General features: G+C 40.3%; 1 protein-coding gene across 4 annotated transcripts in view; it reads left to right on the top strand.

The window, feature by feature from the left end:
* Positions 1–23,016, top strand: part of LOC124612366 (glutamyl aminopeptidase-like) — a 294,609-nt gene that overhangs the window by 256,620 nt on the left and 14,973 nt on the right. For all 4 annotated transcript variants that reach the window (XM_047140528.1, XM_047140527.1, XM_047140529.1 and 1 more), the window contains 2 exons: positions 4,546–4,675; positions 6,873–7,095. In XM_047140528.1, coding sequence (XP_046996484.1) covers positions 4,546–4,675; positions 6,873–7,095 — 353 coding nt within the window. The remainder of the gene's footprint in view (positions 1–4,545; positions 4,676–6,872; positions 7,096–23,016) is intronic.

The raw sequence follows: 23,016 nt of genomic DNA, 5'->3' as shown, positions 1-23,016 counted from the left end.
CCAGGAGTGAATTGTGTTCATTACAGTTTGCAGTAAAGTTCAGTAAAGTGTGTCAATAGCATTTGTTTGTCTGTTTAGTGTATAGTTTCCCACCATCTTTAATACGGATGGAGACTGTGATTGCTGTGTACCGATGCACAGCTCCAGGCTGTGTCGGCTTCAGTTACACGGCTCAAGACTTCAGTGGATGGACATGACTGTTGTGAACCAGCTGTGGGGATCCAACAAATGTCCAGCAAGACCTAAGAGTCCACAAATCAGTCTGTACCAGTGGCCAACCCAGTTACTGCTCACATTGAGGTTCACCACTCACCTGTGTTCAGCCCAGTTACTGCTCACATTGAGGTTGACTCCTTATCTGTGGTCAAATGGGAAGCCACCTCAGGGCATGACAAGCTGCAAAAGTCTTCTCAGGGGACCGACTGTAAGGCCTCCCCAGTTAGTCTGACAGACAGGTTTCAGGTGCTAAGTGTGACAGACAATGTCCCTCAGCCAGATGCAGTCGCCTGCCCTAACTCATAGAAGCCTCTCAAACTACAAGATCCAGGCAGTCACAGAAGATGGGATTATTGGTAGTTGGGAGCTCCAATGTTACGTGTGTTATGGGTCCCCTGAGGGACATGGCTGCCAAGGAGGAGAAGAAAGCCAGTGTCAAATTGGTGTGCATCCCACCAGATGTGGAACAGATCCTTCCAGGTGCCATGGAGAGCACAGGTTGCAGCCAACTGCAGGTGGTTCCTTATATCAGTACCAATTAAGTGTGTTGCTTTGGATTGGAAGAGATTTTCTCTGATTTTTGTGGCTACCTGAGGTTATAAAGGCTGATAGTCTTGCTTGTGAGATGAAAGCAGAGTTCACTGTTCGCAGCATAGTCGACAGGCCTGATTGCAGACCTCTAGTACAAAGCCTATTGGAGGGCCTGAATCAAAGGCTCAGTTGGTTCTGTGACCATGTAGGGCTGCAGATTCCTTGACTTGCACCATAGGATTGTGGGGTTTTGGATTTCGTTAAATAGGTCAGGAGTCCATTATACACAGGAGGTGGCTACATATGTGATCTGTGTGACATGGACTGAGCAGTTTTTAGGTTAGAGGGTCTCAGGGAAACACAGCAAGTTCTTCAATCTCAAAGGGTGCAGGTAAAATATGCAAAGAATGTAGATACAGGAACCATTGGTATACAGTTGTAAATTGTCGTAGCTGTGTTGGGGAAGTACTAGAGCTCCAAGTGCTAATAGAAAGCACTGATGCTCAAATTGTTATAGGCACTGAAAGCTGGCTAAAGCCGGAGATAGGATCAGCCAAAATTTTTGGGAAGAACCTAATGGTGCTCCAAAAGGATAGGCTAAACACAGTTGGTGGTGGCATGTTTATTGCTGTTAAAGGTAGTTTAGCTTGTCACAAAATTAAAGTAGATAATTCCTGTGAGTTGGAATGAGCAGAGGTCATTCTTTGCAACTGGAATAAAATAATAATTGGATCCTTTTACTGACCTCCCAATTCATAAGATACAATTGCTGATAGGTTCAAAGGAAACTTGAGTTTGATTTCAAACACATACCTGACTCATACAATCATAATTGGTGGTGGCTTAAGTTTATGCTCGATATGTTGACAGAAATACATGTTTAAATCCAGAGGTATGCATAAAACATCATCCAAAATTGTGCTAAATGCATTCTCTGAAAATTATTTTGAGCAATTAGTTCGTGAGCCCACTCAAATAGTAAAAAGTTGTGAAAACATGTGTCCTCTTAGCAACAAGTAATCCTGAGCTAATAATAAGCATTAGAATGGATACAGGGATTAGTGAACACAGGGTTGTCATAGTGAGACTAAATACCATAACTCCCAAATCCACCACCACCAAAACAAAAAGAAAAATATATCTATTTAAAAAAGCAAATAAAAAGTCACTTGACACGTTTCTGAGACACAGTCTCCACTCCTTCCAAATTAAGAATGTAAGTGTAGACCAGATGTGGCTTGAATTCAGAGAAATAGTATTGACAGCAGTTGAGAGACGTATACCAAATAAATTTTAAAAAAATGGAGCTGATCCCCCATGGTTCACAAAAAAAGACAGAACACTGCTGCAGAACAATGAAAAAAGCTTGCCAAATTCACACAAGTGCAAAATCCCCAAGATTGCCAATATTTTACAGAAGCTCAAAATTTAGCTTGGACTTCAATGCAAAATGCTTATAATAATTTCCACAATGCAATTCAGTCTTGAAACCTGGCAGAAAACCCAAAGAGAGTTTGGTCACATGTAAAGTATTCTAGTGGTAAGACACAATCACTGCATTCTATGCACGATAACAGTGGAAATACTATCAGTGACAGTGCTGCTAAAACAGAGTTACTAAACACAGCCTTCTGAAATGGTTTCACCACTGAAGATGAAGTAAATGTAACTTAGAAGTAGATATCCTCAGAGTAGCGAAGCAACTTAAACCACTTAATAAAAGGAAATCTTCGAGTCCGGAATGTATACCAGTTAGGTTCCTTTCAGTGTGTGCTGATGCATTAGCTTCATACTTAACAATCATAATGACCGCTCTCTTGGCAAAAGATCTGTATCCAATGACTGGAAAGGTCACACCAGTATTCAAGAAAGGCAATAGCAGGAATCCACTAAATTACAGCTCCGTATCATTTTGTTCGAATATTGTGAATTACCTCAAAGAGAACAGTCTATTGACATGCAGTCAACAGATTTAGAAGACATTGTTCTTGTGAAATACAACTGGCTCATTACTCACACAAATTGTTGAATGCTGTTGATGGGGGATTTGAAATTGATTCTTTATTTCTAAATTTCAACACCGCACCTCACAAACAACTTGTAATGAAATTACATGCTTATGGAATATTGTCTCAGTTATATGACTGGATTAATGATCTCCTGTCAGGGAGGTCACAGTTCATAATAATTGACAGAAAGTACTCCAGTAAGACAGACATGATGTCTTGCATTCTCCAAGGTAGTGTTACGAGCCCTCTGCTGTTCCTTATCTTTATAAACGATGTAGGAAACAATCTGAGCAGCCAGGGTCTGCAGATGATGCTGTCATTTATCATCTAGAAGAGCCATCAGAAGAAGAAAAATTGCAAAACAATATAAAAAAAGATATCTGTACGGTACGAAAATTGGCAAGTGACCCTAAATAATGAAAAGTGTGAGGTCATCCACATGAATACAAAAGGAATCCTTTAACTTCAGTTACACAATAAATCAAATGCAGACACTAAATGCGTCAATGTCCACTTAAATACATTTTTAAACCCTAATAAATCATGATACAGAAATGCCACTGTTCCAGTTCTATGTCCAACAGCAACTGAATACTTTGTTTCTTCCTGGGAAGTACAGCAATGAACCAGTGAGAATCATATCATGTTACTGAGCTCAGGTAAATCAGAATACACAGTCAATGCATGATTGCTAGAAGTATATTGTGAAATTGATTACAGCAGATGCAGAGTAGATGACTAGAGATAGACATTGCCATTTGGTTCAGTAATGTAAACATAAAAAAAAAATAATTGTTGGGTTCAAATTAATGATATGAATATAATAGAGGGAAACATTCCATGTGGGAAAAATATATCTAAAAACAAAGATGATGTGACTTACCCAACGAAAACGCTGGCAGGTCGATAGACACACAAACAAACACAAACATACACACAAAATTCAAGTTTTTGCAACCAACGGTTGCTTCATCAGGAAAGAGGGAAGGAGAGGGAAAGACGAAAGGATGTGGGTTTTAAGGGAGAGGGTAAGGATCCATTCCAATCCCGGGAGCGGAAAGACTTACCTTAGGGGGAAAAAAGGACAGGTACATACTCGCACACACTCTCACATATCCATCCGCACATACACAGACGCAAGCAGACATTTGTAATTACAATTTTTTCCCCCTAAGGTAAGTCTTTCTGCTCCCAGGATTGGAATGGCTCCTTACCCTCTCCCTTAAAACCCACATCCTTTCGTCTTTCCCTCTCCTTCCCTCTTTCCTTATGAAGCAACCGTTGGTTGCGAAAGCTTGAATTTTGTGTGTATGTTTGTGTTTGTTTGTGTGTCTATCGACCTGCCAGCGCTCTCGTTGGGTAAGTCACATCATCTTTGTTTTTAGATATAAAAAAATAATAAATGTGATAGCTGAATCTCTCGCATAAATATGGCTGCACTATACAACTCACTTCAAACAAGAAACATAACTCAAAATAATACCTCATAAGATAGCCATTGTTTGTCAAAAAATGATACCATGTGTTGACTCCATTGTTGCTCCAAGAATTGTAAAGAGGTTCTGTCTCTCCGTGCATAATACTGGTCTTTATAGAAGATAGACTTTTTTGCCTTGGGAATTTCTTAGTAAATATGTTGATTTCTTTCAATCCTAGTGATCGAGCCTTGCACTTCCGTGCATATGTCATCTTTCTTCCTTCTGTATATTGAACCACAAATAAATCTCTGCTAGCATATAAAATGAGCATGTGATTCACTAATAGATAATGTTACTTTATTTTTGTCTAGGGATAAAATATGGTGGTGTAAAGGAATGGCAATATTGTTGGCACAAATACAACAGTACTGGAGTGCCAAGTGAGAGAAAGCTGCTGCTAAAGGCCCTAGGTGTCGCATCAGATCCATGGATTTTACAAAGGTATTTGTCTTAATCGTTGATTTCTCCATGCAACTGAATTCCAGTAAATTAAACCAATTACAGATAGTTCTGTCACTTCTACTCTAGTCAGCAGCTCAGTCACAAATACATGACATTTGCAACCAAGAAATTTTTTAATTTGTTAGCAATCAGTATGAGCTTCCTGACTAATTATTCAGCCTGGATTGTTGCTCAATTTACACCATAAAGCTTTATAATCATTATTCCAACCCTTACATCAACTGATGAGGATAGGGATAAGAAATTTCTGCATCATAATGTTTTTCACATTCATGAATAGTTTTGCTATCATTGTAAGGAAATAATTTTCAATGCTGTGTGACTGTAGAAAAAACACACACATACGAGAGAGAGAGAGAGAGAGAGAGAGAGAGAGAGAGAGAGAGAGAGAGAGAGAGAGAGAGGGGGGGGGGGGCTGATTTAATGTACTTTTATCAGTACTATGGGCCTTTAGTCAGTTTTTTTATGATTACTCTGGATCATCACTGTAGTCTAGAGGTAGCAACATTGATCACCTGATCCTTAGTTCCACATTTCATCCCAGCCACTGCTTAGATTGAATCAAAATCATCAGCTATGGTGGTCAAAGATTTTGGTATGAGTCCTTCTCTTTTTTCAAAAAGCTTGTCAAAAGAGAGCAGAGGAACAGGCACCTTCTTGTCCTTCAGTTAAAGGTGGAAGACTCATCAGTAATCAACAGCATGAGGATGCAGAGGGCAATGGGAACCACTGCATTAAAGACACATTAAGTGTATCCACAAGAAATGCAGTCTGTAATTGAAAAAATGTTGTCTTGACACTGACAGAAGGTTCTGGCTTAGTTCCACATTCAAATTTCTGGGAAGGAATTGCGAAGTAGGTGGTGACCTTGAAAAAAGATTGAAAAAACCAATGAAAGGGTAACATTCTGTGAGTCAGAACATGGAAAGGCATTCGTCTGAATGTGAGAAGCATGCTAGGGAATCTAGCTCCATCTAGGTGCAATAGAAATGAAAAAAAGATAAGCATTCCTGGGTAAATGAACATAATTTCAACAGCAGAAGACAGGAGTAGGATTCATTGTAAATAGTATAGTAGGATACAGAATGAGTTATTGTGAATGGTTCAGATATAAGATTATCATCATCGAAACTGAAACCAAACCAGTGCTAACAGCTACAGTTCAGATATACATGCCGACATCACAAGCCGATTATGACAAGATATACAATATGAAGGAACTTAGTAGGTCATTAGTAACTCATGAAAGATTGAAATGGTATGGTACAGGATGAAATGGAAAGTACAGTTATGGAAGAATATGTGCTTGGAAGTAAAAACGAGACCAGAAACACTTTTTGAGTTCTGCAATAAATTTCAGCTAGAAAATCAGATAGAGTAAAAGTCCAATATAAAGCAACAGTCAGGGGACATTCTTTACTCCTGTATTACAGTTTAACCACAGTAATCTGAGAGTTAGTTATGCAATAATAAACTACACATGGAAAGTTTGGAAAAGAAAATAATGAGATGATGTACTGTACCTACTATTTATTGGACAGCATTGAAATTTAGAGAACATTATAAGTGTAACATTTAAAAAGCATACCAAAAACAGCAATTTGATAAACTTCACTCAAACTGCTATCAAACAGTGTTGCTACAGTAGTTCCACATAAATTGTTGTATTGCACTATGCTATCTAAAATACATGACTATCTACAGCGTGCTCCGCACACTACTTTTCTTTCATTTTTCCACCAATTTGGAGCAGTCTGTTAGCTTTTTTTGCCCATTTCACACTTCTCCTTTTGTGTGTGTTTTATTATGTTCTTCATGTGCAAAATCTGAATGTGGCTGGGTTCACTTTGCCTTTTCATGCATGTAATCACTTTATTTGTATGATTCAGTCTTCCCACATGAACTGTGAAAATCTTGTATACTTTCTTTTTCTTCTTCTTCTTCTTCTTCTTCTTCTTCTTCTTCTTTGACTGCTGATTGGTTACAAAACATAAATGTGATTAACCATTATCTTTCATTTAAAATGTGATGTAATTTTTTATGTACATGTTAGCCATCCCCCTGTCTCTGTCTCACATTCACCATAAGTGGAACACGTTATTATTTGAATAGAATCTTACCCTGTAAAATTTGTTGTCATAATATGAGAGAGAGTTTTCACATTTCCTGTTCACAGATTCTTAATCCAGTCACTGGATCGTAATCTTGTTAGACCACAAGACATCAAGGTCGTTCTGGCAGTAGTTGCTGCCAACCCTGAAGGAAGGCTTCTAGCATGGCGCCATCTCAAGGCACACTGGGATCTCATGAGAGCTACATTTGGCAATGGCACATTCACATTAGGCAGCCTAATATCGGCAGTGACTTCACATTTTGCAACGGAGTATGACTATCAAGAGGTGAGAAAAACTTCGGCACTCTTAATCAAATTCTATGCGGACAATGGCAAAGATAATATCTGAGTTCACTGTATAACTTCCTCATACAGAAACAAACGGCTCCATATGCAGAAATAGTGCATTATCCCAAACTTCAACTGATATTACACACATTACATTATGTAAAAAAGTCAATGCAATTAGGAAGTTCAGTAGTAAATGAACAATAATAATACATAGTTTTTGTATTCAGCCAGAATGATCTCAATTGTTTCCGTTCCATTATAGTCTTCGCCTAGATGCATTTTCTAAAATGATAATTATGATCCACAGGTCATTGGTGTTGCAGCAAATCTTTCTTCAAATACCTTTTCACATTAATTTCTTTTATTAATTGATGTTGAAAATTATATGCATGTTAGAATGTGTTATTGACAATTCTGCACATCTCGTATTGGTTACATCCACTGTCCATGACATCTCACAAAGATGCATCTGCCAAAACTGGCACCATAACTAAGAGAATAGATAAAATTGGCTGATTTAGTGACTGATCTAATTTTATAATTTACTGACTTTTTGGCATTCATAATATGTTGTTTTTTACAAGCATTCAGTGATAAATCATCATTATAAAATTTGCTTCATAATATTCGTGTATGATTTTTGTGAGATATTAATTTGACACTCTTCTCCCAGTTATGATTCATTCTCTTTTCCTTTCTCTCTCAGCGACACCACTTTCTCTTCACTTACAGCCATTAACTGTGTTTTATCATGTACCCTCTGTGATTCTCTCTTCCATTCCCCTTTCTCATGCCTGTTGCTGCTATCATTTGTAATTAAAACCTATCTTTCCACAATTTCTGTTTATTGTTGTACTTACCACTTATTATTATTATTATTATTATTATTATTATCATCTAGTATTTTGCCTAGTGGCAGGTCCATGTCTTCGTATGGAGAATTTCTGGTTCCACTGTTCCCTGTCTTTAGCTTCTTCCTTCAGTCTGTTGTATCTCCTTCCATCTTTCATGTCATCCAGATGTTGAATTCTTCTTCTTCTTCTTCTTCTTCTTCTTCCTCGTCCTGCGTTTCCTCTGAGTTTCCCTTCGATGACATCATGTATGAATCCCTTGTGTCTAAGTAAATGTCCAATCCAGTTGGCCTCTCTCTGAAGAATTGTACACAGAATACTTCTCTTCTCTCCTACTCTTCGCAGTACATCGTCAGTACATATTCGATCTGTCCACTTGATCTTTCCCATTCTCCTCCAGCACCACATTTTAAAGTTCTCTAAGTATTTTTTTCCCCTTCTTTCTCATGGTCCATGTCTCTGCTCCATACAGTGCAATGCTCCAAATGTAGCACTTTTATCAGTTTTTTCCTCAATGCCAAACTCAACTAGCTGGTCAGCAGAGTCCTCTTCTTGTTGAAAACAGCTTTGGCCATGGCGATTCGTGCTTGAATTTCATTGGTGATAAAACTTCCCAGGTACTTGAACTGATTCACATTTTCCAGTTCCCGATTGTCAACAGTTATCTTCAAGTGTTTCTCATGTTTTGATATGCGCATCACTTTTGATTTTTTGATGTTGATTTCCATGCCGTATTTTCTTCCCGTTTCCACCAAATTGTTCATGTGCTGCAGCTTGCCAGGTTAAATAAATCAAAAAATAAATAAATCACTAAATATAATAGAGGGAACCATTCCACGTGGGAAAAATTTATCAAAAAACAAAGATGATGTGGCTTACCAAACGAAAGCACTGGCAGGTCGAAAGACACACAAACAAACACAAACATACACACAAAATTCAAGCTTTCGCAACAAACTGTTGCCTCATCGGGAGAGAGGGAAGGAGAGGGAAAGACGAAAGGATGTGGGTTTTAAGGGAGAGGGTAAGGAGTCATTCCAATCCCGGGAGCGGAAAGACTTACCTTAGGGGGAAAAAAGAACGGGTATATACTCTCTCTCACACACACACACACACACACACACACACACACACACACACACACACACACACATCCATCCACACATATACAGACACAAGCAGACATATTTAAAGACAAAGAGTTTGGGCAGAGATGTCAGTCGAGGCGGAAGTGCAGAGGCAAAGATGTTGTTGAATGACAGGTGAGGTATGAGTGGCGGCAACTTGAAATTAGCGGAGATTTAGGCCTGGTGGGTAACGGGAAGAGAGGATATATTGAAGAGCAAGTTCCCATCTCTGGAGTTTGGATAGGTTGGTGTTGGTGGGAAGTATCCAGATAACCCGGACGGTGAAACACTGTCCCAAGATGTGCTGGCCATGCACCAAGGCATGTTTAGCCACAGGGTGATCCTCATTACCAACAAACACTGTCTGCCTGTGTCCATTCATGCGAATGGACAGTTTGTTGCTGGTCATTCCCACATAGAATGCATCACAGTGTAGGCAGGTCAGTTGGTAAATCAAGTGGGTGCTTTAGCACGTGGCTCTGCCTTAGATTGTGTACACCTTCCGGGTTACAGGACTGGAGTAGGTGGTGGTTGGAGGGTGCATGGGACAGGTTTCATACCGGGGGCGGTTACAAGGGTAGGAGCCAGAGGGTAGGAAAGGTGGTTTGGGGATTTCATAGGGATGAACTAACAGGTTACTAAGGTTAGGTGGACGGCGGAAAGACACTATTGGTGGAGTAGGGAGGATTTCATGAAGGATGGATCTCATTTCATGCCAGGATTTGAGGAAGTCGTATCCCTGCTGGAGAGCCACATTCAGAGTCTGGTCCAGTCCCGGAAAGTATCCTGTCACAAGTGGGGCACTTTTGTGGTTCTTCTGTGGGAGGTTCTGGGTTTGAGGGGATGAGGAAGTGGCTCTGGTTATTTGCTTCTGTAACAGGTCGGGAGGGTAGTTACGGGATGCGAAAGCTGCTGTCAGTTTGTTGGTGTAATGGTTCAGGGATTGCGGACTGGAGCTGATTCCTTTGCCACAAAGACCTAGGCTGTAGGGAAGGGACCGTTTGATGTGGAATGGGTGGCAGCTGTCATAATGCAGGTACTGTTGCTTGTTAGTGGGTTTGATGTGGACGGACGTGTGAAGCTGGCCATTGGACAGATGGAGGTCAACGTCAAGGAAAGTTGCGTGGGATTTGGAGTAGGACCAGGTGAATCTGATGGAACCAAAGGAGTTGAGGTTGGAGAGGAAATTCTGGAGTTCTTCTTCACTGTGAGTCCAGATCATGAAGATGTCATCAATAAATCTGCACCAAACTTAGGGTTGGCAGGCCTGGGTAACCAAGAAGGCTTCCTCTAGGCAACCCATGAATAGGTTGCCGTACGAGGGGGCCATCCTGGTACCCATGGCTGTTCCCTTTAATTGTTGGTATGTCTGGCCTTCAAAAGTGAAGAAGTTGTGGGTCAGGATGAAGCTGGCTAAGGTAATGAGAAAAGAGGTTTTAGGTAGGGTGGCAGGTGATCGGCGTGAAAGGAAATGCTCCATCACAGCGAGGCCCTGGACGTGCGGAATATTTGTGTATAAGGAAGTGGCATCGATGGTTACAAGGATGGTTTCCGGGGGTAACAGATTGGGTAAGGATTCCAGGCGTTCGAGAAAGTGGTTGGTGTCTTTGATGAAGGATGGGAGACTGCATGTAATGGGTTTAAGGCGTTGATCTACGTAGGCAGAGATATGTTCTGTGGGGGCTTGGTAACCAGCTACAGTGGGGCGGCCGGGATGATTGGGTTTGTGAGTTTTAGGAAGAAGGTAGAAGGTAGGGGTGCGGGGTGTCGGTGGGGTCAGGAGGTTGATGGAGTCAGGTGAAAGCTTTTGCAGGGGGCCTAAGGTTCTGAGGATTCCTTGAAGCTCCGCCTGGACATCGGGAATGGGATTAGCTTGGCAAACTTTGTATGTGGTGTTGTCTGAAAGCTGACGCAGTCCCTCAGCCACATACTCCCGATGATCAAGTACCACGGTCGTCGAACCCTTGTGCGCCGGAAGAATGACGATGGATCGGTCAGCCTTCAGATCACGGGTGGCCTGGGCTTCAGCAGTGGTGATGTTGGGAGTAGGATTAAGGTTTTTTAAGAAGGATTGAGATGCAAGGCTGGAAGTCAGAAATTCCTGGAAGGTTTGGAGACGGTGATTTTGAGGAAGAGGATGTGGGTCCCGCTTTGACGGAGGATGGAACTGTTCCAGGCATCCATCAGATTCATCTGGTCCTACTCCAAATCCCACGCCACTTTCCTTGACGTTGACCTCCATCTGTCCAATGGCCAGCTTCACACGTCCGTCCACATCAAACCCACCAACAAGCAACAGTACCTGCATTATGACAGCTGCCACCCATTCCACATCAAACGGTCCCTTCCCTACAGCCTAGGTCTTTGTGGCAAACGAATCTGCTCCAGTCCGGAATCCCTGAACCTTTACACCAACAAACTGACAACAGCTTTCGCATCCCGCAACTACCCTCCCGACCTGGTACAGAAGCAAATAACCAGAGCCACTTCCTCATCCCCTCAAACCCAGAACCTCCCACAGAAGAACCACAAAAGTGCCCCACTTGTGACAGGATACTTTCCGGGACTGGACCAGACTCTGAATGTGGCTCTCCAGCAGGGATACGACTTCCTCAAATCCTGCCCTGAAATGAGATCCATCCTTCATGAAATCCTCCCCACTCCACCAAGAGTGTCTTTCCGCCGTCCACCTAACCTTCGTAACCTGTTAGTTCATCCCTATGAAATCCCCAAACCACCTTCCCTACCCTCTGGCTCCTATCCTTGTAACCGCCCCCGGTGTAAAACCTGTCCCATGCACCCTCCAACCACCACCTACTCCAGTCCTCATTGGTAATGAGGATCACCCTGTGGCTAAACATGCCTTGGTACACGGCCAGCACATCTTGGCACAGTGTTACACCGTCCGGGTTATCTGGATACTTCCCACCAACACCAACCTATCCAAACTCCGGAGATGGGAACTTGCTCTTCAATATATCCTCTCTTCCCGTTACCCACCAGGCCTAAATCTCCGCTAATTTCAAGTTGCCGCCACTCATACTTCACCTGTCATTCAACAACATCTTTGCCTCTGCACTTCCGCCTTAACTGACATCTCTGCCCAAACTCTTTGTCCTTAAATATTTCTGCTTGTGTCTGTATATGTGTGGATGGATATGTGTGTGTGTGCGAGTATATACCCGTCCTTTTTTCCCCCCTAAGGTAAGTCTTTCCGCTCCTTGGATTGGAATGACTCCTTACCCTCTCCCTTAAAACCCACATCCTTTCGTCTTTCCCTCTCCTTCCCTCTTTCCTGATGAGGCAACAGTTTGTTGCGAAAGCTTGAATTTTGTGTGTATGTTTGTGTTTGTTTGTGTGTCTCTCGACCTGCCAGCGTTTTCGTTTGGTAAGTCACATCATCTTTGTTTTTGATAAATCACTAAATAAATAGATAAAATATGTATCAACAAAAATAATCAATGTTTGAAAATATAACGTAGATAAATAAAAAATCTATTCACCAAATTCCAGCAGGAGAAAACACAATTAAAAGATACAGAAATACACAAACTCGTGGAACCATTGGCTCCGTCTTGGGGAGAAGGGTTGAAGGTTCTCGCACACTCATTACATCTTCTTTGCTTTTGTCTGTTCTCATGAATTTCCTTGAATTTTTGTACATTTTTCAATTTTTCCAATCTTTAACTTTGCAGCTGTTATTTCCTTTTTCTCTCATTTCCCTTCCTTTGTTTCGTTCTCACCACTGTCACCAACCCTCACATATTATACTTGGTCCTTTAGAAAACATGCTTTGCATCACCTCAGCTAAGGCCCCATATTCTGTTTTTTGAAACCTGTTTGTCCCTGTGAGCTACCCTCAAAAGCTTAACTTTGAAAGCCCCTATTTCTGGATGTAATCCCACTCTTCAGCAGCCCTTGTTACAGTTTCAAATACAGCAGTCTGTTGCACTTACCTCTGGTAACCTGTGATGCATATACCTCATCTGCCAATTTGCACTCCACCAGATTTAACTCCTCTATAAAATACTGCATTTATTTTCCCCTCATGTTTCCTTGGATGGTATCATCTGCCAACCGAACTACAAACTGCAACATCAGGTCAGACTTCACGTCAAGAACTTATCCTACCTTTTTTAAATTACCTCAACAGTGGTGTTTCCATCCCTGTCCCATTTCAGCTCTCTCAATAGCCGCACCATGTACCACCACTCCTCTCCTGCAAACTGAGCTTCACCAACCTTTTTAATATCCCCCAACCTTCACCACTGACTCTCAGAGCAATGGATACTTAGGATTACAAGAACTAACAACAACACAAGAGTTCGCAACTCTCCTCTAAGGCCCTCTCCCCTCCTAAATTATATGTATTATCTGTGGGTCAGTATCTATGGGTCTCCCTTTCAGATATAACTGTATTTAATCATGGTTCTTTGGTTAAGGGCCTACTTTCCTTCACATGTGATGTCAGCTGGAAGTATCATGTTGCAACCCAATCTCAAAACCTTTCCAACAAAAAACATGAGATTGCACCCTGCCTTGAACAGTTTCAATCAAAATCCCAACTTTATCCACCATCACTACCTCAAAATCACTCTTTACAAGCTTTCCAAGAATTCCTTGCATCTATCATTGTTTAACCACACTTTTTCTGGTCCCTACAACATTATTCTAACCAGATCTGTACAGAATCCCTATAAACTGATGACTCCATCATTTCCAAGTGGACAAGGGATCTACCATTGTCACTTGCATTCTGTAGTACACAGACTTCCCATCTCCTACATTAAAAACACAGGAAATCTCCCCTCCTTTCTACATGAAAAACACCAGCCATTTCCTGAATTTTCAGAAATTTTTGCACATCACACTCCCACCACTCACCTTGCTTGTGACTAGTGATGCATCTCTCTCTATACTAACATCACCCACATACATGATCTGTATATTGGTGAACATGATCTCAACTAGCACTCACTTTATTCCAAACTTACGATATCTTGCTCACCTTAATCACTCTTATACTTAAAAAACTATTTTACCTTTGAGGGGCAGACGTACAAAGAGATGAGGGGTACAGTTATGGGAACCAGGATGACTCCTTCCTAAGCCAAGTTTTTCATGGGTCACTAGGAGGGGGCTTTCCTGGGATCCATAAGCTTTCAGCCCCTAGTTTGGTTTAGATACATGAATGTCATCTTCACAATACAGACTCAAGTTTAAGCTTAACACAGTCTCCCAATTACATTTCATACACTCCTTCTGTTCACATTAAACCCACAAACAAACACAGTCCTTATACTTTGGCAGTTGCCATTCTTTACATTTCAAACATTCCCTCCCACATTTCCTTCGCATTCAAGGCAAAAACATTTGTTCAGATGCAGACTCTGCAGCAGTCATTCTCATCGCAGTCTTCACTGTGTGTAATTCTCCCACATGCCTAATTCTAAAGCAGACTTTCTGGGCCAGCGCATCCTATCCTGGTAATACTGATCCCTCCAAAAAACAGCTGCAAAGTAGACCTCTTGTTGCTCAGTACTATCCTGGTTTTGAATGTATTAATCAGCTACTTTGACAAAGCTATGACTTCCTAAAATTGTGTCCTGAAATGAGGTCCATTCTGTCTGACATTTTGCCCATCACACCTAGAATAGCTTTTAGTCCCCCCCCCCCCCTCCTCCTCCTTTTCCTTAATCTCCACAATATCCTAGTCAAATCCTATGCTCTGCACCCATTTCTCTACTCTGTGACTTCTATCTCTGTGGCTGTTCCTGCTGTAAGGCTAGCTCAGTGCACCCTCCTGTCACCACATACACCACCCCTGTAACTTGCAAAACATATGTGATAAAAGGGATAGCCACCTGTGAAATGACACATCAGGTACCAGCCTTTATGTAAACACTGTTTGGCCTTCTGCATTGCTGTAGCTACTACAAAGTTATCAGTTAGGGTGAATGGGCATAGGCAGAGAATGTATACAGATAACACATGATATCCTGTTACAGAGCATGCTTTACAGCATAAGTCATTACATGTATAAAATGAATGTTCAACCATCAACTGCTTTTATTTTAAACCCAAATATTGGCCGGTTTCAGTCAAGGACCATCTTTATGAATAAGGGTTAAAATTGTTTAAGCCACAACATTGTATTTGTCATTACTTAAATAATGTGTAGTGCATATCATGAATATCAATTACACAGGACTTTTAGAAGCAAGCACACTAATACCCAGCCTCAGATCTATGATATTTCCGAACCTTGATTGTGGTGCCCCCTCCCCTTTGAGCATTTGAGATAGGATGTCAAAAATTTTAAAAAAACTGATTTATCGGAAATATGTCCATTCTGTAATGCACATCTTTCTGAAGAGTTTGATAACAAAACATATATGTTAAAGAAAACGTAAGACAAGTTATTTGGTTTAATGTGCCAGAAAGCAGTGTATTTCACTCTGTGGAATTCAGACATGTATATTTTGTAATGGAAGCTGTTAAACCTATATTCAGAGCAGTGGAAATTAAAATGTTTTGTGGTGCCTCTCCTGCTCCCACTTGACCAATTTGACATCCTACCCTCGTTAAAAAAAAAAAAAATCGCGTTTAATACTGAGTGGGATTATTTGAGACCGGGAGAATAAGAACTCTTCAGAAAATTTCTTTATTGCCTATTAGCTAATAATTTCTCTTTTGTGTGACACAAAATAAAATAAAGGAAACATAAAACCAGAAAAGACAAGACACAAGCAAGACAGTACGGTACACATTTCTTAGGTCCCAGCATTTCTTTCTCTCTAACCTTGCTACACCTTTACATGGTGTGCTTTCCTTTCTGTGAAAGAATCTATTACCTCATCAAAGTTTGTCAAACATTCTGCTACGTGAAAAATCAAAATGTCATCGTCTAATACTGAAAAAGCTGTTAATATGTGTAGTACCCAACACTAGTGTGGTGTCTTTCTAATATTGCAGCAATTGTAACACATGCCAAATAAGTGAGACTGTTTTGGCACAAACTGTCATTTTTATGTACCTCATTTACATAAATAACACAACAGAATAAATTCGTGAAGTACCAGTATAAAATGCCTATTAGGCCTACTACAAGCAAAAAGTTTTATGTTAGGAAATAATTCCACATTTCATTCAAACACTCTAGTTTCTCAAACATGAGATTGAAATACAGTAGCACAAAATTTTTATACAAATTTGGAATCGTCATATTCTTCCATATAATTTGTGTGATATGCCTGTTTCTTCTCCTTCCTATTTCTAACAACCAATCTTGTCATCTCTAATTCTGCAACTATTCCTGCCATTGTCAAAACTTGTTCTTCAGTTAACTTCACTGGTTCAGTTACCCTGCATTTAGTCTCCGGTTAGGCATTATTACGTGTTTGTACAAGGTGTTTCCCATGCTACTCTGAGAATAGAACTAAGTGGCTTCTAACTGGGCTTTGCACAACTGGCCCTTACTAGTGCAGCGACCTGGCAAAATTTTCTGTCAGAATTTCATTTTCCTAGATACACCGAGAAGATAATATGTAATCTTTCTTTTTATTCCTGTTAGTTGTTTATTTCCACTCTGGAAGTCGGAATCTTTGGATTTCACTAGTAATTATACCAGTGCTGACCATTCGAATACCCAATCAACCACATAAACAAACAGAAGTTGGCATTCACCTGTTCAGTTTTATTCAGCTCAGCTCATATAGCACCATCCCTTTTGTCTGCCGGGAAATCTTTTATTGCTAGATGCGATAGGGATTCTCCTAGCGGAGACATCATGTACACCATGCTCGCATCCAAAAATCAATTTATGATTTGTTCAGAAATCAACTTAGAATGTGTTCAGTGATGTATTTCAAGCTCATATGAATAATCAATAGACCAACTTACGCTGGATGCTGGATGCTAGGCGCTTTGCGAAACAAGGCTGCTCTCTGTTTTTTTTTTTTTCTTCAAGATTATGAATTTGGCGCCCCCTGGAATTTGCACCTGGAACAGATACACCAGATCCCCCCCCCCCCCCCCTCTCCCATATGCAGGCTGGCTAATACCAAGTGTACACAGAGCTGTACTGAGGAGATGATCAGGACTATAAATATTACATTGTCAATGTAATACTTATAGTCCTGACCTTCTCTTCTGTATTGCTCTGTGTATACTTGGTATTAGTATGTTTGCTTCTAAAAGTCCTCTGTCGTATATTGATATTCGTGACTATACATTATTTAAGTAATGACAAATGTAATGTTGTGGCTTAAACCATTATGTTAGTCAAACATGCATTTTATACATTACTTTATGGCTGTTGATAATCACCTTCCAGAAATGTTAATAAGTCATTACCTTGGTGCCTGCTTCATCATACATGCCACGTAGATTTCCCTTCCTGACACCAATCTCTCACAGCTCCACAGGCAGTAACAGTACTAGAACATGTGCTTGGTTGTCCCCACCCACATGCCCTAAATTTACATTCATTTCTGTGGTCTCAGCATTTCTTTTTGGTAACTATTCCTTTCCTTTGCTCCCTTTTATTTTTCCTTATCTTTCATTCTAGGACTTATCGAGTGCTCAGCACCCCCTTACCTGCGTACCATGTATAAGGCATTTAGGTTTCCACTTCTATTGACTCTTGCACAGTGTTTTTTCAGTAAGCTGTGTCTTGCTTATTACCCTGTCTTCCACCTTTAAGTTGACAGGTTCTCAGATTTCATCTGGTGCAGTCTTTGTCCAGTAAGACTCCCCTATCCGTGGATTTTGGGCAGCTTCTCTGTAACTCCAGCATTTCTTAAATCTCACCATTCCCTTTCCTTCATCCCTCTTTCTCTCTCCTAAACCAAAAATGGCACCACCAGCCCTGAAAGCTTCCACGTCTTTATATATTTTATTTGTTTTTCTCCTGGCACCATTTGGTGAGCAGATTTTTTAATCTATCAGCATTATGTAAGTAAAATGAGTGATACCTCACACATTGAAAATTATAAATGAACTGTTCCATCATCAAGACAAACTGTCTTGAACCATATAAACTGTCTTGAACCATCCGATATTCCCAATAGCATTACAACTACTTGATTAATAAATCTAATATCATTTACATATAAAGAACAATATGAAGTGCACAGCATTCATGAGATTGATGTTTGAGCACACAGTATCAAGTTATTTAGTGCCTGTATGAAAATCTAATGAGATAGGTGTAATTATAATTAAAAATCACACACACACAAACACACTCTACATCTGTCAGTTTGAAAACTTCTGCTCAAAATTATCTTTCAACAGTGATTGATCTTAAAGAACACAGCTTCAAAGGTTCGATAGCTTACCACCAGACTGGCTGGTTTGATGCAGCTCTCCATGCTACTCTATCCTGTGCAAGCTTCATTATCTCCCAGTACCTACTGCAACCTACATCCTTCTGAATCTGCTTAGTGTATTCATCTCTTGGTCTCCCTCTACGATTTTTACCCTCCACGCTGCCCGCCAATGCTAAATTTGTGATCCCTTGATGCCTCATAACATGTCCTACCAACCGGTCCCTTCTTCTTTTCAAGTTGTGCCACAAACTCCTCTTCTCCCCAATTCTATTCAATACCTCCTCATTAGTTATGTGATCTACCCATCTAATCTTCAGCATTCTTCTGTAGCACCACGTTTCGAAAGCTTCTATTCTCTTCTTGCCCAAACTATTTATCGTCCACGTTTCACTTCCATTCATGGCTACACTCCATACAAATACTTTCAGAAACGACTTCCTGGCACTTAAATCTATACTCGATGTTAACAAATTTCTCTTCTTCAGAAACGCTCTCCTTGCCATTGCCAGTCTACATTTTATATCCTCTCTACTTCGACCATCATCAGTTATTATGCTCCCCAAATAGCAAAACTCCCTTACTACTTTAAGTGTCTCATTTCCTAATCTAATTCCCGCAGCATCACCCGACTTAATTCGACTACATTCCATTATCCTCGTTTTGCTTTTGTTGATGTTCATCTTATATCCGCCTTTCAAGACACTGTCCATTCCGTTCAACTGCTCTTCCAAGTCCTTTGCTGTCTCTTGATAGAATTACAATGTCATCGGCGAACCTCCAAGTTTTTATTTCTTCTGCATGGATTTTAATACCTACTCCGAATTTTTCTTTTGTTTCCTTTACTCCTTGCTCAATATACAGATTGAATAACATTGGCGAGAGGCTACAACCCTGTCTCACTCCCTTCCCAACCACTGCTTCCCTTTCATGCCCCTCGACTCTTATAACTGCCATCTGGTTTCTGCACAAATTGTAAAAAGCCTTTCGCTCCCTATATTTTACCCCTGCCATCTTTAGAATTTGAAAGAGAGTATTCCAGTCAAAAAAGTATAATCCAGGTATTCTACAACACAGTGTAACCTCCAGCCTTAAAGCTTAAGCAGGTGACTAGACAATGTACAAAATGCTAAATGTTTTAACACAGTTTTCTCGCCACAAGTTAATATCGATGACGGGTTCGATTCTGCTTTCAGATTTGTATGTCATGAGTACATCTGCATACTCTGCAAGCTACTGTGCTGTGAATAGCAGAGTGTACTGTGTACTGGCGGTATCAGTATTTTGTCCTCCTATTTACAGATTGAACTACAGAAATACAGATTCTGTTCAAAAAATTCCTGAATGTTCGTAATTTTGCACCAGTGGTGTGTTGGAGTGAATGTGGTTGGCATCCCTGCTCACACCTTTGTTTAATGTGTAATTGCTGTAAGTTTCATTATTGTATGTCTGTTAGTTATTGTTTGGTGCTTTATTGAGTAGAATGTTGTCACCTAGGTTGTGAATTTCGAGATGGCAGAGGTAGAGGAGCATGGCATCTGCATTAAATTTTGTGTGAAACTGTAGAATAACTTTACAGAGATACATCAAATGATGTAGGAATTCTATGATGATAGGTGCTGAAGCCACATTCAGTGTTGTAAATGGTTCACAGATTTTAAAACTAGCCAGATAGAAGTTAAAGATGACCCTTGTTCAGGACTCCCTTCGATATCTACTGATAACACCCAAATCAGTAATGTCAACAAAATTGTATGTGCCAATCGAAAACTGACTGTCTGAGAGATTGCAGAAGAATGTAACATTTCAGTTGAATCATGTCATGAAGTCCTCGCACAGCATCTTGCACTGCATCATGTTGCTGCCATCCGCCCCACAGCTCATGAGTAAAGACTAGAAAGACCTCCACCTAGCAATTTGTGAAGAGCTCAAGGATCGCACAAATGAGAACAAGATGTTTCTTAAGAGAATCATAACTGGTGATGAGATGTGAGTCTACAGTTATGATGTTGAGACCAAGGTTTAATCTTCACAATGATTCAGGAAAAGTTCTCCAAGACCAAAAAAAGCTCGTCAGGTCAGGTCAGGTCAAATGTCAAAGCCATGCTGATAGTTTTCTTTGACTTTGTAGGTTTAGTTCATCATGAATTCATGCCACAGGAACAAACTGTTAATTGATGGTACTATCAGGACGTGTTGCAATGCCTTCGGGAATATGAGAAGGAAACAACTTGAAATGTGGTGAAACAAGTCATGGCTCATACATCTTGATAATGCACCTGCACATTCATCCCTATTGGTGCGTGACTATTGCACAAAAAATGAAATTGCTGTGCTGCCTCTTCCTCCATACTCTCAAGACCTGGCTCCTGTGGACTTCTTTTTATTTTCAAAGTTGAAAGCCCCATTGAAAGGATGAAGATTTGCAATGATAGACAAAATAAAAGGAAATTTGCAGACGGTGCTTCGCGCGATCCAGCAGCATGCATACCAAGGCTGCTTCCAGAAGTGGAAACGGCATTGGGAGCAGAGTATCAATTGTTGAGGAGAGTATTTCAAAGGAGACAGTCCACAATAAGTAAAATATAAGGTAGAAAAAATTTTTGGACGAAGTTCTGGAATTTTTTGAACAGACCTCGTATGACTGTGTGTCTCTGTACGCATCCTAAACTCCCTTATCTTATTCTCACGATCTGTAAGAAAGATATGTGATGGCAGCAACAAAATTGTTTTTCTTGAGAACAGTTTCCTAAATTTGAGGCAGGTGTTCACAAAAACATCGCCACCTTTCTTTCAAAAATTCACATCTAAGCTCCGCTGAACATTTCAGTTAAATTTTCATGTGTTCTGTACCAAACTGTTATGATCCTAACAGCACACTTCTGACTTCATTCAATTCTGCAGTCATTACCACTTCATAAGGACTCCAAGTACTAGAACAATACTCTATAATCTATAATTTGTCTGTTTAATCTATAATTGGTCACAATAGCATCATGGCTGTGATTTCCTTTACAGATGCATTTCCTCAGAGCCCTTCAAACAAATATAATTCTTCCATTTGTTTCCCCAGCAACTGATTTCATATGTTAGTCCCATCTCATATCAGTGTGTAGTATTACAGTTAGAGACAATACTTATATTGTCTCTAACTGTAATACTACATACTGATATCAGATGGAAAATGTGACAGGCTCCAAAAGTTTACTACTAATCTGATATTACTGGATTCTTTCACTTCTTTCTGGCCATTAACTTGCATTTACATACATTTAAAGAAAACTGCTATTCCTTGAACCGGTCTTTCCACATCATCCAATGATACTTTTATTTGGACAACAGCTCTATCATGTAACAGCCTGACAGTACAACTGACCCTAACTGCTAATTTGTTTATGTGCATTGAGAGCATTAATGACCTTGTTATGCTTTTTTTGTGGCTCGGCTGATGATACTTTCCTGATATCAGACATTTGCATCCCAGTGTAAAGTTACGTGTTTTTATTAGTCAAAAACTGATCTAACTAATCACACATCTATGAAGATATTCTATGTGACTGTGTGCCAGTTGTCAGTTGACAACGTGGTACAATTTGAAAGAAGTTAACTCTCATTCATAAACTTTCAGAAAGGTTTTGGCTCAACTTCAACAGAATCTGTACTACCAGCTCTTGAAGAGCAAGGCATTTATTCATGCTGTGTTGGTATACTGAAGAATATATTCATCAGGATAGTGGGAAATTTAGAACTGAAAGAGGAGTCATGGATCAACAATCCTTATAAGCTCTAGTCCCTTGAATATTGCTAAAGACACTACATCATTATGAGCTGCAACATGTACACTAAATCCTGTTTAAGAATAAACTTCATTTTTGTTCATTGAGTTTAAGACATTCTGTGATTAACTACAGTTGCTCATGTTTTCAAGTGTATAAATGTTGTCAGTAAAGTATTGATATTGAAAGGTGCCACTTTTTGTGATGCTTCAAGCCATGCCACATTACAGGCTAAATATGAGGCAACGTAATTCAGCATCGACTATCACGTACCTACAAATGCTCTCATGAGCCATATAAGGGTTAGAACTCAGCAGATTTGGCAAGAAAATCCTGTTTTATGGTCTGCACAATTTGAAAGTCAGTTTGTGTTATCTCACACAACTTCCAGTGAAATGAAGCATAGTTAAGTCGTTGCTGCTCTCAGTGAGGTTATGGCTACTAAGTCTCGGATATCTTGGCCTGACCTCCAAGTGCTGAAAAATACACTGCCATTAAAAATAATCTGTTCAGTTATTTGTCTCAATCTGAAGCCAAACAATTGGAAAAGTTCCCTCCACACAGAGGGGATGAGTGATCATATGCCTTCCCAATTGCTGCATTGCTTACAAACCCTGGCTTGCAGTGCCATTAATGGAAGCATTCTGCGAATCAACTGGCTCCTGTGCTTACCACCTGACACACAGAAGATATTCAGCTGCATAGCACAAACAGCGGACTGCGAGGTGTCTCCGCCTGCATACATTGCAGCCTTATTGTCATAATCAGACAGTTCCCTGGCTAGGCATAAATCTCTCAGCTTATTTTATAAGTCACCACTCTTCAGAAACAAC

The sequence above is a fragment of the Schistocerca americana genome, chromosome 4 (genome assembly GCF_021461395.2).
Source record: "Schistocerca americana isolate TAMUIC-IGC-003095 chromosome 4, iqSchAmer2.1, whole genome shotgun sequence".
Classification (NCBI taxonomy): domain Eukaryota; kingdom Metazoa; phylum Arthropoda; class Insecta; order Orthoptera; family Acrididae; genus Schistocerca; species Schistocerca americana.
The sequence above is the reverse complement of the archived record's forward strand: the minus strand, read 5'-3'. Positions and strand labels throughout refer to the sequence as shown.